Below are 16,626 nucleotides of genomic sequence, written 5' to 3' on the forward strand. Positions count from 1 at the left end.
ATTGATGTTTACTTAGGACTATAAGGTTCATAGAGTGTATTACGTATTTTATCTTGTTTGATAGTCTCCCAACCCTGTGAGTTAGACATTACAAGCACTATTATTCACATTTTATAGGTTAATAGACTGAGGCTCAAAATGTTTCATAGGATCAAGGATTCAAAGAGTTAGAACCCAAAGGGATTGCAGAAGTCATCAAGTTCAATCCCCTAATTTTGCCAATGAGGAAACTGATTGTCAGAGTTAAGATTTTAACTTTTTCCCATTCAATCTTTTCTTATTCCAGGTATAGCACTATTTTCACCACTTCATGCTCTATAGCCCACTTGATAGTTCGTTTAAACATAATTATGGCTGAACAGATAAGCACTTAATATGGTACCATTGCTTAATGTAAAACATGCACAAAGATAAATTTTTGTAGCTTGTTACCCTATGCCAAAGCATGGAAATGAGCAACATGGTATAGTGGATAGAATATTTAGAGTTAGGAAGACCAGGTAGCAATCTTTTTATTTTTTTGGATACTTAATAGCTGTGTAACCCTGACCAAATAATTTGATCTCTTTGAACTTATTTCCTCATCTTTAAAACGAAGATAATTAATAACACTTACCACATGGGGTTATTGTAAACTTTAAAATACTACATTGTGTTAGCTTTTATGCTTAATGAACCAAACAAAAATTTTTCTGTATTATCCAATACATACAGTTTCCAAATTTTATGTATAATACTTCTTCAATAACTCTCAAATGTGTTCCTTTTTCTCTATCTCACTCTAGTTCATGTCAACTTCTATCTGTTTTGGGGGGGTTGCAGGGGGGAACCTCCTAATTAGTTTCTCTGTATCATCTCTTCCTACTCCATTTCATCCTTCACACAGCTGCCAAAGTCATTTTTTCCAAAAATCCTAGCCTCAACATGTCACATCCCTGCTCAATAAACTCTAGTAACTCCCTATTATATGTAGAAACAAGTTCCTCTATTAAACCCTGAATGCCTTTCACAATCTAGAAATCAGCTGAATTAAGAATCCAGGCTGTCAGAAGTTCAGAGAGTAATCCTTCTGTGACTTTCATGACCTTAGGATAATTTGTCTGCCCTCATCCTGGAGTAACTACAGAAGAACCTTCTTCTCTTTGCTGCCACATTCCATTTTAGGGGTGAATGGAACAAATGGAGAAAGCGAAAAGTAAAAAATTCTGTTGAAAATAAATTTGTATAGATGTCCTTCCATCATTTTCATTTCATAATTTAAAAGATTAAAAAGATAACCTACCACTATTGAAGAAATTGGAATTCATGAATATCTAGGAAGATAAAATCTTACAAAATGATGGTTGACTGAAATATTTAAAAATATAGGTTAATCCACACCCAGAGGGGAAAAAAAATGAAAAACTACAGAATCTGAATGGATACTATGATCACTTTTTTAAAATTTTCTGTTATGTTTTCCCTTCCTATCCCATGGTTTTTTTTCTATTCACTTAGTCAGAATTCTTCATACACAAAATGACTCATATGTAAATATGTTGAACACAAAAGTACATGTACAACTTTTACCAGACTGTTCACCATTGAAGGGGAGGGTGTAAGATAGAAAAATGCATAATTTATAAAAATACAAGTGGGTGAATGTTGGAAAACTTTCATAAAATGCAAATGGAAACATAAAGTGAAATATCAATAAAAAAGAAAATGTGGCAAATCAATTTAGTAAATATTTACTATGCATCTACTTTGTACAAAACTCTCTCCTAGCCACTGGGCCAGATTTTAAAAAATGAACTAAGTTCAGTCTTTGCTTTCATGCTAATGTCTAGCAAACTGAAGAAAACCAGTTCAACAATATATTATGATTGACAGTTGGATTCACTTCATCTTCACCTGCAATTTTACATTCCCCTACTACACCTGCAGTCTATTCAAATAGTACATCACTTGTCTGGAAAGGATTTTACCACTGACCATATTGTTCATCCAACTCACAAAGACTATGTTGATTTACAATTCTGTTAGGTTCAGAAGATTGACTGAAAAGGGAATGCAGGTCTAAAGTGTGGAATAATGGACATAACTACAAGGATGAGCAACAAAGAAACAGGTGCATTTTTTCCCCCATCTGCTTTACCTGAATAGAATAAGAGGTGCATTTGAGTCATATATACTCAAATTGTTAAGTGACTCTTGAATGAAAACATCTAAAATTTGATGCTATTGTTTAGAAAATATAGTAGAATCATAAATTTCAATATATGCACGACTATGATTAACAGTAATATGAAATTAAAAATCAAAGTGGACTTATAATTAATTTTGAGATTCTCAAATAACACTATTTCAAATCTATTTACAATGAAACTGAAAATAATTAATTTTACTCTGAAAACAGAAATTTCTTTGGGACTTGGGTTTGTGTCTTTTTTTAATAAGGTAAACTCCAAAAGAGTCTGTAACACACACAATAAATTCTGTGTGTTGAAAATGAGAAAAGTTATGGCAGCATTTACTGTCTTTCAAAATATATAATTTCTGTGATAGTATTAGTAGATAGAGTAGTAGAGTTCAGAAATTTATAGTTTAAATCATTTCTCTGACACTTAATAACCATGGGACCAAGAGCAAATCTTTTCAATTCTAATTAGACTTTTTCTGAACAATACTTGGTTGTGGCAAGACGCAGGTGTTTTCTCCTTTTTGTTAGATAATAATGGAACAGAAGTAAAGGTGAAAAACAATTGTGCATTGTAAATAAATAAGAGAGGGTCACAGTGGAACCTGTATAAGTACTGAGGTAAGAATTTAAGAAGGATGATACAGCACTTTGTTCCCATCTTTCCCTCCTTCACCCCCTTTCCTTTTTCCTTTCTTGCTTTTATGTAGCCTTAGGTCTGAATTGGCAGCATTCAAATTTTTGCATGTCATGCCTATCTAGATGTAGTGAAAACATATCAAAGGATATAATTGTAGCTTAACTTCCTGGAGATTCTGAACTTATACTTTAGAGTTGGCACATAAAGTTGTTGGTGATGTTGGAAAGATGCTCCCAGTAGTCATCAGACTACAGGGTTTCTCTAATCATTGGCAAAAAAAAAAAAAAAACCCAATTCTGGCTTCACATATAAAGGTGTGGGGAATCTCTATTTTATAGCAATATTTTTTCCTCTCCTCAGTGTCCTTGAATCTAGGTCAAGACTTAATGACCTCCCTTTATAAATGTATTTAGATGACATCTGATTCCTTTGTGAAAATAAAATTGAGAACTTATTTCTCAACATAGGTGGCCATAACCTTTAGGGAGTTGAGATTTTAGATTTGGAAAATCATAGGATTACACATATAGACTGAAAGGGGTATCAGAGACCATTGAATACAACCCTCTTATTTTTATAGGTAAAGAAAATTAAGATTCAGAGAGGTTAGATTCAGCATGTTATCCATTTTAACACCTAACTTCTTTTCTAAAGGAAAAGTGTTACCAGTCACTTGGGACATTTAGTGTTAAAGGTTTGCTTTCATTTTCATTCAATAAATGTACTATAATCTACAAAGTAAACTTGTGGTCCTTACATCTTGATGGGACTGAGACTGAGTCATTTTGATAAACTTGAGAATTATCATTGATAATATTTAAACCTTAGATTAAATGAGATAAGAAAGAATCTGGGTTGATGCATAAAGCATATGGAGTCTAGGATGTGAAAGAAATACAAAAAGGTCTGCTTCTGCTTAGACTGAGCACATGTACAAAACATACTAAAGGGGATCTAGGTACTTGAACTTCAACTGCCACCTGGTGGTATATATACAGATTGTATGCTGGGTAATTATTTCTGCCCACCTACCAGTCTTTCCAGGTAAGGCAGGTTTTTCTGTAGACACAATCTGTAAAAATGGAGAAAATCATAAAAACAGACACTTTTAAGGTGTTTCAAAATGAACAAATTGGCTAACATACAGTATGCCCTATGAGCCTCTCCCTATTGCTGTAAAGTAGGTGCTATAGACATCACTATTCCCATTTTAAAGATAGAAAAGTTAGACTCAGAGAAATTAAATGATTTGCCCCAGGTTACTGTGACAGATTAAATGGCAGAATTTGAACCCAGGACTCCCTAACTTTTAATTTGATTCTTCTATTTCTTTTGAGGGTACCACTACCATTTCAATTTCCCAGGTTCATAATCTTGAAGATTTCTTTTTCTCTTCTCCCTTGCCCTCTACCATAGTCATTCAGGGCTTGTCAATGATTCTACCTCCACAACATCTTTATACCTGTTATTTTCTCTCCCCTCACACAACCAACACCAGGTCAAGCCCCCAGATACTCTTACCTATAATATTATTACAATCTTTTAATTGAGTTCCCTACCTTAGGGTTCTCCTTTCTCAGTCTTCTTCCACAAATCTCCCATAATAATAGTTCATAGATAACAGTTATGGCTATATCACTTTTTCACTCAAAAACCTGCATTGCCTCCCATGGCAAAAGGACATGTACAACTGTCCTATCCTGGCATTTTAAATACTCAACCATCTGGTTCCCAGTCAACTTTCCAGTCTTATTTCATACCACTCCCATTCTCAAACTCTAAATTCTAGCCACACTAGACTACTAGTCTTTCCCCAAATTTAATAATAATAATTCTATTTCTCCTTTCCATCCCTTCATATAAGCTATGCTTCATTGTTGTCCAAAATGCATTTCTTCTTTACATGAACCATTTCAAAAATATTCTCTTGCTTCAAATCTCAACTAAGGTACCATTCTATGAAGCCTTTCATGATTCTCTCAGCTGTTAGAACTTTCTCTATATTCAATTTTCCTTGTACTGTATTCACATACATGCTGTAGCCACCTAATAGATCACTGAAGCAGGGGTGGGGGGGATGATTCTTCCACTTTTGATTTTGCATTGCCAGTACCTATCATGGTGCTTTGCCTTGAATCGAATCAAATAGAGTAATAATGAAATTATCTGCTTCATGTGATTAATATGCAGGAGATAGTTTGCAAAACTTAAAATGTTACAGCAAAAATTTATGGGAGGTTTTTAATTTATGGAATAAGTCAAGCATTTCCATAATATAGGACAATAAAAAGGTGATTATATATCAAACTGCAAATCTTCTATGCATAACTTATTGTTCCTTTAAAACATTTCAAAAAATTATCATGTAAATTTCTTTTTTTCCCCTTCCCTCTACCTAGAGATGACTAGCATTACACATAAACAGGTAGATATAGATATACTCATACATGTAAGTATGGATACATGCATACATAGATATAGATATAGATATAGATATAGATATAGATATAGATATAGATATAGATATAGATATAGATATAGATAGATATATACACATATTCATATATATATATATGTAAAATTACTTTGTAAATACTTGAAAAGATTGGAAATACCTGGTCCTGGAGTTAGGAAATCTGACTAAATCCTATTTTTGACATTTCCAACTGTAGGTCCACAAACATACCACCTACATGCTCAAAATCCATGTCTCATGTCTCCTTACTTGTAAAATAGGGAATACACCAAGCTACTTGTCTCATGGACTTATAAGGATAGTGTTTTATAAATCTTAAAATAACACTGAAATGTGGAAATTATATAGAAATTTAGAAAGCTGATGTGTTAAATATGATGCCAAGACTCAACATTTTGGCCTTTAGGTTGATGTTTTGTGCAGCTAATGTAAAATGCTTTCAAAGTAAGAAATAAAAGAGTTCAAAGATCAGTCAATCAACAAACTTTTAATTGAGCACCTACTATGTCCAATCTAGCACTGAGCTAAGTGCTAGATTATGTGGAAGACGAAAAGATATGTAGCTATATGGAGATATATATATATATATATGTATATATATATATATATATATACATATATATATAGCTAAAAATCAAGAAGAGAGTTAGAAGATTAATCTCAGGTAACATTATAAAACATGAAACTATTATATTTTAACATTTGGTAAGCGGCTGGTTATCAGTGTGATATCTTTGAATCAACTTTCTACATATAATCAGATCATTAGGTTGCAAAAGAGCAAAGATCAAAATCAGTATCAAATAAGAAGAAAGACTAAAAATGAGAAGATGTTATGTAACTCTAGCCTTAACTATTTAAATCTATGACTATTTTAAGATGAGAACTGGATAAAAAATAGATATCAACATAGATAATAATTTCCTAAATAAATTTTACTTATTTCAAAAGCCTTCTCACACAAGGTGAGGAAAAAAATGAGGAAGCAATCATTTGATGTCCTTAAATTGGCAATCAAGTACAAGAACATTAATTTAAAAAAAAAACCTCATTTGTAGAACCTTACAGACAAGGATGGTAGAAAGTTACTAACATTATTGCCTCATGAATTATTGGAAGAAAAACAAGCTTACATAAAATAGGGAAAGAGACTCAATTCAAATTATCTTGAGTGAATTTTAGGATAAAATTAAAAGAACAATAAATATAGCCCTAAAATGAAAAAGCTATCAAAATTTATATAATTTTTTAATCTCTTAATGATATTAGAGCATGTACACTTGAACTCAGATATCACAGTTCCAGTATGCTACCTAAGAATGTAGAAATGGCACATTTTTTTGAAATGGGAAGAGTATTTAGACTGAACCAAGTATTAAATAGAGCAGGTCAAAACTTGAGACCACAAAATTTTGAGATTGTTGAGGGATGGCTTATCAAAAGGAGAGATTCAAATTTTTTTTAAAAAAATCATGGACATTATCATCATCATCCTTATCAACATCATTATTGAAAAAATGACAATTAAATATATCATTTACTATAGCTTTTTATACCTACTTTCTATCTCTTCAGAATCCTTATGAGACTGTCCTATATAAGTATAAAAGAGTAGATACCGGGGGCAGAGCCAAGATGGCAGTGAAGCTCTCCCCTCAGACCAGTCCAAATGTCTTTAAATTATGACTCTAACCAAGTTCTAGAGTGGCAGAACCCACAGAAAGAATGAGGGAACAATTTTCTGGCCCAAGACAACTTGGAAAATATACAGAGAGGGTATATTCCACCAGGGTTGGAAAGGGCCTCAGTGAAACATTGGAGCAAACCACCTCCAGTCTTCCAAGAACAGCCCATGGGATGCCTGGGTCCCTGGCAGCAGGGGTGGTTTCCAGATCACTCAGCCCAGGGATAAACAAGAACAACTTGGAAGATCAGGGGGAAAAACTCTGCCACACCAGAGTGAAGGTGAAGTCCAGGTCTGCGCAGAACTCAGCACAGCTCCACCCAGGAACCTGCAAAGTCACCCAGCAACTGCTTCCAGAGTTCTTACAGATGGTAAAGGGGGCAGGGGAAACAGCAAAGGTCTCTGCTATCCCTGGAGCAGGACTCTGCTGCTTTGTTCACACCCAGATCCAGATCTCAGTCTGAGCCTCCTTACTGTCATAGCAGAGCAGGGATCCTCCTCACAGCTCCAGGGCAGAGGGGAGGGCTTGTAGTTGTCCACAGACCAGAGCACAAGCAAGAAGAGCAGTCAGAGACTTTCATAAGACTTTGAAGGAATTGAGATGAGGAGGGGTGCCAAAAACAGCTGCAAAAACCATCAGAAGCTTGGGAAAGTGTATCTTCCACCTGGAAGAGAACCCCCACCTTAACCAAGAGTTAAAATCAAATCATAGACTGAGGAAATAAGCAAACAATGGAAGAAAAAGACAATTACTTTGGTCCCATGGAGGATCAAAATATACCCTCAGAAGATGACAAAATCAAATCTTTTGTATCCAAAGCCTCCAAGAAAAATAGGAATTGGTCTCAGGGTATGGAAGAGCTCAAAAAAAAGATTTTGAAAATCAAATAAGGGAGGTAGAGGAAAAAATGGGAAGAGAAATGAGAGCAATGTGAGAAAATCATGAAAACCAAGTCAGCAGTTTGGTGAAGGAGATACAAAAAAGGTACAGAAGAAAATAATATCTCAAAAACCAGTTTAGGTCAAATGGAAAAAGCAGTCCAAAAGGCTAATGAGGGAGAAGAGTGGCTTAAAAAGCAGAACTGGCCAGATAGAAAAGGAGATACAAATTTCTATGAAGAAAATGATTCCTTCAAATGGAAAATGGAGCTAAGGGAAGCTTATGACTTTTGTAAGAAATCAAAAAACAATAAAACAAAACCAAAAGAATGAAAAACTAAAAGAAAATGTGAAATATCTTATTGGAAAAAACAACAGACCTGGAAAACAGGCAAGAGAAATAATATAAAAGTTAGGCTACCTGAAAGTCATGATCAGGAAAAGAACTTAGACTTCATTTTTCAAGAAATTCTCCAGGAAAATTGCCCTGATATCCTAGAAGCAGAGAGTAAAATAGAAATTGAGGGAATCCACCAATCACCTCCTAAAATGGATCCAAAAATAACAAATCCCAGAAATATTATCCTAAATTCTAGAGCTTGCAAGTCAAAGAGAAACTATTTCAAACAGTCAAAGAAGAAACAATCCAAATATCATGAAGCTACAATCAGGATTACCCAGGATTTAGCAGCATCTACATTAAGGGTTCATAAGGCTTGGAATATAATGTTCCAGAAGGCAAAAGAACTTGGATTACAACTGAGATTCAACTACCCAGAAAAACTGAACATCCTCTTTTCACATACACAAAAGATGGACATTCAGCGAAATAGGGAATTTTCAGACTTTCTTATTGAAATGATCAAAGAGTTTGATCTTTAAGAACAGGAGTCAGGTGAAACATAGAGAGGGTAGATGGGAAGGGCAAATTATGAGGGATTTAATGATGTTGAACAGCATGTATTTCTGCATGGGAAGAAGATACTAATAAGTTATATGAACCTACTCATTTATTGTAGTAGTTAGAAAAAGCATATATAGACAAGGCACAGGAAGGAGCTAGATATGAAGGTATAATAAAGAAAAAGATGGAGTTAATGGGGATAGAAAAGAATGTACTTGGAGAAAGGGAAAGAAGTATAATGGGCTTAGATATTTCATGTAAAAGAGGGAAGAAAAAGCTTTTGCAATGGAGTGAAAGAGGGGGAAGGTGACAGTGAATGAGTGAGCTTTCCTTCTCATCAGAAATGGCTCTGAGATGAAACAGCAAACACACTCAATAGGGTATAGAAATCTATTTTACCCTAGAGGAAAAAAGGAGAGGAAGGGGGTTGGAGAAAGGAGACAGGGGGAGCAGAGGTGAGTGTAGGTGATAGAAGAGAGGATAGATTGTAGGAGAGGGTAGTCAGATACAACACACTTTTGAGGAAGGACAGGGTGGAAGGAGAGAATAGAATTAATGGAGGTGGGGAAGAATAAGATGGATGGAAATACAGTTAGCAATTGCAACTGTGGGGAAAAAAATATGGAAGCAACTTCTCTGATGGACTTATGACAAAGAATGCAATCCATCACAAAGTTGGAGATAATGATAACTGAATACAGACTGAAGCATACTTTTTTCTCCCATGTTATTTTTCTTGAGGTTTCTCTATCTTTGGGGGGGGAGGATTATGTTTATTATCATTATTATTATTATTATATAATTAATTAATTAATATTTAAAAATAAAAAACTAGAAAATAATAAATTAACAATAAAAAGAATATATATATATATACCTTGTTGAAGCTATAATAGGATAACATGCAGATTTTCATGAATTATGTCTTTATTGCAATATAAATGATTGAAAGGTGCAGAGAATATAAGGATTCCATTATAAGTATTCTCTATTGCCCAATAACTTCTAATAATTCCTTGTCATTCAAGGATCATAGATAAAAATCTTCTGTTTGGTGTTTAAAACATTTCACCTACTTCTCCTCCCCTAACTTTCCAGTTTTCCTGCACCTTATCCTACGTACACACACACACACACACACAAACACACACTCTCTCTCTCAAAAATTCACACACATATACTATACTCTCTGTTAGAGGGACTGACCCTGGCCTCTTTGCTATCCCTTGAACAAGGAAATTTCATCTCTCAATTCCAGAACATTTCATTGACTCTCCCTCCTTATCTCTATCTCCCAGTTTTCATGATTTCCTTCAAGCTCAAGCTAATATCCCTCTTCCACAGGAAACTTTTATCAATCTTCCTTAATTTTACTGCCTTTCCAACAAAATTGTGCATACCCTTTGATCCAGCAATACCACTACTGGGTCTTATGAAAAAGGGTAAAAACATCACTTGTACAAAAATATTCATAGCAGCCCTGTTTGTGGTGGCAAAGAAATGGAAATTAAGTGACTGTCCTTCAACTAAGGAATGGCTTAGCAAACTGTGGTATATGTATGTCATGGAACACTATTGTTCTATTAGAAACCATGAGGGATGGGAATTCAGGGAAGCCTGGAAGGAATTGCATAAACTAATGCTGAGTGAGATGAGCAGAACCAGAAAAACATTGTATACCCTAACAGCAACATGAGGGTGATGATCAACCTTGATGGACATGCTCATTCCATCAGTGCAACAATCAGGGACAATTCTGGGCTGTCTGCAATGAAGAATAACATCTGTATCCAGAGAAAGAATTGTGGAGTTTGAACAAAGACCAAAACTATTACCTTCAATTTAAGGGGGGGAAACTCTTGTTATGTAATTTTGCTATATCTTATACTTTGTGTTTCTTCCTTAAGACATGTTTTCTTCTCTCATCACATTCTACTTAGATCAATGTATACCATGGAAACAATGTAAAGACTAACAGACTACCTTCCGGGGGGTGGGGGGGGGGGGTTAAGCAAGAATGGGGAAAAATTGTAAAACTCAAAATAAATAAAATCTTTCTTTAAAAAATTTTTTTACTGCCTTTCTTCTGTCAATTATTTCCAATTTCTCCTATGTATAGCTTGCTTGTGCATATTGACTCCCCCCACTAAGCTGTGAATTCTTGGAGAATAGAGATTGTCTTTTGACTTTATATCTGAGGTCTTTAACACAGTGCCTGAAATATAGTAGATATTTAACAAATCTTTGACAGACTGATTTATGAGAGTGAAATGTCTCCTTAAAGGCTCTCCTCATCATGCAAATGTTAAAATTATACAAAATTCCTTCGAATAAAAGAAATTGACTCTCTCTGATAATAAATATCAAGCAAGTGGGGTGGAAGGAAGAGAGGGAAAAAGACAGATAGATAAGTTTGTCAACTGTATTTGTCATTTTCATGAAGGATGTCCAGCACAGAATCCAAATCAAAGTAAGGATCCCCACAGATACTCCTATTCATGTAGGTCATTGTGCTAAATGAATATGCTATAGAACATTGCCACCTAAGTGACTTAATTGGAAGGAACTTTAAATATCATCTAGTCCTGCCCTATTCTAGTTCCCATTCATTTTAAAGGGGGAAAAAATGACTGCAGTACAGAGAGATGAAATGTTTTATCTAAAGTCAACCTGCTAACTAATGTAAAGATAGGAATAGAAGTGAGGTCTCTTGATTTTTCAAGCCATGGGTTTTTCACTATGTAATGACTGCCTCTTTAGACATAGGTTGAAAGATGTATATCCTCCTCCTCATCAACATCATCATTATTATCATCATCAACATCATCATTATCATAATTATCATTATTATTATTACCTCTCACTACTGCTGCCCCACATTGGAAGAGTTTTCATTTTTTCATCACCAAAATGTAAAATCAGGTTTCTCACAGTTTCTGAAATATTCTGTTTAAAAAAAAAACCAAGATAATTAAATAAAAATTTTTAAAAATTAAACTGGAAAAAACTATGATTTCAATGATCAATTCTGTCTCGTAATATCCTAATTATAACTACAAACTATTATCTGCATGAACCATACATGTGAAAAACTGGTCCTTAACATTTAACAAAATGGAAGTTCCTCATTTAGTTTTTGATTCTTTTTTTAAATAAGATTTTATTGAGATCTTTTGTTTTTAATTACATAAATAATTTCTCCTAGAATTCCTCGCCACATCTCACAAAAGATTCCTTTTTTATAAAGGCTGGAAAATGATGTTTGATGGCCAAATCAATTTGCTGCCTATTTTTGCTAATTTTTGATTCTTGACTCACTTTTTTAACTAAAAGAGAAAAGGAATTTCAAGTACTTATCCTTTTAAAAAAAAAATTCAAACAAAAAAATGGTAGAATTAAAACTATGTCATTTCTCTCAGGGAGAAATAAATATATACTGTTGAAATGTCTAGGTAGGTATTTATGTTACATGCCATATTATAAAACATCAGTTTGGGTTACCAGATGTGTCTTGACAGCCACAGAAAGCCAGACCCAATCAGAGCCAGTGTGAAAAAACACAGATGCTCAGGCCCATGACATGAAGTCAAGAAATCTCTTTTCTCAGTCTATTCAGCAGCATTCCAAACCTAAATAACAACAGGAAATATGGGGTGGGAGGAAGGGTGTAGGGAAGTAGTTATACCCTGTCTTTAATCTCAGTATCTCATTATCACAGCTCAAATTCAGCAAAGTGATCTATGTTACTATCTATTTTGCAGATGGAGAAACTAAGGTTCAAAGAAATTAATTATTTTAATTTAGAGTGAGGCAGTTTTCTCAGAGAAGAGAATGTGAATTCATACCTCTATTGGTAACAGAATAACCACTTCTGGAGATGACTTGTCAAGTTCAAGAAGTCCAATACCTAGTTTTTCCAGTGTCACATTAAACAGACCCTGAGTAGGTGTGGTGGATGCTGCATCAGAAACTGTCAAACCAATTATATGCAATCCCATCTCCAGGCATCTGCAGACTATTATAGGATTCCCAGAAGTGTGTAGTAAATCATTTCCTAAGGTCCAATTACAGATGGAATTTTTAGGTATACACAGATGTCCTTCAAACAAAGAAAAGATAAGCATGTTAGGGAAAATAAAATAATTATAATTTAACCTTAAAATAAAAATGTGAGAATAACCCTAATGAAAAGCAAAGAATGTATAATCTGATAAAATTAACTTCTACTGGACACCAACAATACAAGGGCTGATAACTAAAAAATAATGTGTGACTATTCATTTCCAGGCCCTGAAAATCTAAAATTTTGGGGAAAGTTGGAGAAAAAATAACTATTTAAAAGTCACCAGTGATATTCATATTGGGGTACTAGATGATTTTTATCAATATATACAATTCTCTTTAATAATTCAATATTAAATTCCTGTTTTGTCCAAGATGCTATCCAAGTTGCTGAGAATTTGCTGCTAAATTGTTTCATTAGTTTCCAACTTGTCCTGACTTCATTTGAGGTTTTCTTGGCAAAGATACTGGAGTACTTTGACATTTCCTTCTCCAGTCATTTTACAGATGAGGGAATTGAGGCAAACTGGCTTAAGTTACTTGCCCAGGGTCAGAGGTCTAAGATCAGATTTGAACTCAGAAAGATGAGTCTTCCTGACTCCAGTCTGGCACTTTATCCACTACATCACCTAGGTGGCTGGTTCTTGTCCTTCATTATCAAAGATCTAAACAACTATGCTAGAGACAAATTACAGTGTGTCCTAGTGTGACTGATCAGACTACTATGAGCTCAGGATGCTCTACCATAGTTCAAGTACAAATAATCCATATGAGCATCTGTGGTGGTTTACTCTAAACTTACACATCTCACATTTCCTCTGAGCTGCTTCTTTTCTGCCTTGCTCATAAAGTGCAGTACCCTCTCATGAGGGCACCACAAACTGGGTGGTCCCATGCCAGTGTCTCCCATGCTGTACAGTCAATTCCAAAGTTCTTAAGAGTGAGACCTTCAGTGTCCTTGTGCCACTTTTTCTAATCCCCCTTGTGAGTTCTTGCCCTGTGGAATTTTTCCATAAAAGCCTTTTTGAACTATGTGATCAGCCATCATAGTTGTGTTCTCTGTAGGAACGTTTGAATGCTTGACAATTTAGTTTGAGAAAGGACCCTAGTGTCTGGCATCTTCTCCTGCCAGGTGATCTTCAGAATCTTCCTAAAACAATTTAAACGGAAGCAATTCAGTTTCCTGACAAGGCAATGGTAGACCGTTCAGGTTTCCCAGGCACACAGCAATGAGGTCAGCACAACGGCTCTGTAGACCTTCAGTCTAGTGGTCTAACTTCTCTTCCAAACTTTCTTTCAGAGTCTCCCAAGTACTTAGCTAGCTCTGGCAAGGCTAGTGTCAACCTCTTCTTGGAAAGGACACTGCCAAGGGAAGTGAACTTGTCTACAATGCTCAAAACTTCTCCATTTGCTCTAATTGATAGTTCCACACATGGATGATGTGGTGCTGGCTGATGAAGCGCCTGTGTTTTCTTGGTATTAATTGTTAGACCAGAATGAGCACAAGCAGCAGAGAATCGAGCCACACTTTGTAGCATCTCAGCTTCAGAGGCTGTACTGAGGGGAAATCATCTGCAAACCAACACCACCTTTGGTCTTAGCTTGTAGCCTTTTCAAGTGGAAGAGTTTGTCATCAGTGTGGTAGCTGACATTGGGGCCATGTTCATCCTTATTAAGGCATTTGATAGCATGGCAGAAAACATCACGATAAAAAGTATGGGAGCAAAGACACAGCCTTGTTTCACTCCATTGACTGGAAAATCTAGAGAGTATTGTCCACTATCCAGAACCCAAACAAGCATGTGGCCATGAGATTTATGTACAATATTATGTACAATATTGATGAGCTTCTCCAGGCAACCAAATTTTGACATAATTTTCTATAAACTGCTGTGACTAATGGTATCAAAGACCTCAGTCAGATCCACAAACATTGCACACAGACCTCTGTTCTGCTGTTAACATTTTTCCTGGACAACAAATACCATATCAACTGTTCTTCCACCCTTTCTGAAGCTACATAGACGTCTTCCAGGTGAAGAATCAACCTACTGAGGAGGAGGGTTCTGACAAGAATCTTACCAGCTATGCCTAAAAGAGAAACACACCTATGATTGCCTCAGGACAATCTGTTCTCTTTATCTTTATAGAGGTGGACAATGGAGGTATCTTTGAATTCTTGGGGGAATAACCTCTTCATGCCATATAACTTGCAAAATTTCAGTGAGCTTTTAGATGAGCAATGGATCTCCCACCTTATCGATCTCAGTTGGAATGGAATCAGCACCAGGTGCTTTGCCACTTGAACAAAAACTAATGGCATTCAAATTTCTTCTTCAATTGAAACTTGAGCTAGGGACAGGTTGACTTCAATTTAAGGTAAACAGTCAATGACTTTTGCAATGATAGATGGCAGTCTGTTAAGAACACTATGGAAGTGTTCAGCCCATTTCTCTAGGATCATGTACCTATCAATAATCAGGTAAAGAGAAGAAGAGGAGAGGGGAAGGGAGAAGACTGTTGAAGGAAGCCCTTTGTAAGCAGTCAGGGAACTCTTTCTATCTCAGGTAATTAGGGCACTAGAATATGTCAGAACACTGAAAAGTACCTTAGGATACTCCAAGAAGGCCAAAATAATAATACCTCCAACTACCTGAATAAAAATAAAACTACCTGAACTTTGATTCCTATATGTCAAGAAGCTGGGGTTATATGCTGAGTAAATTATCATTTTCCACAACATACAGATAGATCTCACAAATAATTTAACATCTGCAATTTTTAAAGAGCTGTTTACATTCTTGGGAAGGCTTGTGAAAAGTCATCAAAGGCCTCAGAAACAAAAAACAATGTCTCTTGATTATAAGGTAAATTTAAATCTGGGTAAAGAAAGATCTTTCTGACTTGAGGCCACTGTTAAATGCTAGAAAGAGTTGTTGAGGGAAGTTGCCTTGAGGGAAAGAAAAAAGAAGAAGAGGAAAGCATGAAAATAAGTTTAAATATTCTTTGTGACAAAAGTAATGGTGTATCCTATAAATATATGAAGAGAATAAAAATAATAAAGCACATTGTGGAAAGAAGAGAGATTAACAAGATGAGGAAAAAATAAAAATCTGACTTTACAATGGGATTTAGGAAAAATTTTTAATTTATAGGTAGGAAAAGAATAGTAAATATGCAGTTTTATCTTTCTATAAATATTAATAATCTGAAAATACCTTTAATAATAATAATAATATACTTTTTTAATCCCTGAAGAATCTACCTCAACAGGTGTCTTTAAAACCAAGATAAATTCTTACTAATTAGATAGCTACTTGAGGCCCATATCATATTGTCAGAAAGATTCCTGGGCATTTATCCTATAGCTAGTAGGGGCAGCTAGGTAGTGCAGTGGATCAAGCAAGCCACTTAACCCCATTTGCCTTGGGAAAAAACCTTTAAAAAAGTAAAAAAGAGAGAAAAAGACATTTCTTTCTATCCTATAGCTAGTGAAGTGACCTGAACCTTTTATCTTCTTGGAAGGTATGTCAGAGAAGAGATTCTAAGTAACATAATATTTTTACTTCTACATATATGAGGGCCTGGCACCAAAGAGCTTTGCCCAGTCTCTTTTGAATAGCATCCCAATCTATCTGTGGCAGTGTAGATATATTTAGTCTTTCTAAAGACCGAAAGACAGAGGAGATAATTTTTAAGTTTTTTAATTATCAGCACCCAAGCTATATTTTTTGTCATTTTTGAAATTAATTTATTTTTCCAACTTTATGCAATGGTAGTTTTCAACAATCATTTTTTTTTG

The 16,626-nt window shown here is 35.0% G+C and overlaps 1 protein-coding gene across 1 annotated transcript in view; it reads right to left on the reverse strand.

Moving 5' to 3' along the window:
- Positions 1–12,760, reverse strand: part of PKD1L1 (polycystin 1 like 1, transient receptor potential channel interacting) — a 140,544-nt gene extending 127,784 nt beyond the window's left edge. The window contains exons 1-2 of the mRNA XM_074199030.1: positions 12,608–12,760; positions 11,620–11,708 (exon numbers count right to left, since the gene is read on the reverse strand). Of these exons, the coding sequence (XP_074055131.1) occupies positions 11,620–11,708; positions 12,608–12,760 (242 nt within the window). The remainder of the gene's footprint in view (positions 1–11,619; positions 11,709–12,607) is intronic.
- Between the last annotated feature and the right edge of the window lie 3,866 nt (positions 12,761–16,626).

Source organism: Macrotis lagotis, chromosome 8 (genome assembly GCF_037893015.1).
Source record: "Macrotis lagotis isolate mMagLag1 chromosome 8, bilby.v1.9.chrom.fasta, whole genome shotgun sequence".
In the NCBI taxonomy this organism is placed as follows: Eukaryota; Metazoa; Chordata; class Mammalia; order Peramelemorphia; family Peramelidae; genus Macrotis; species Macrotis lagotis.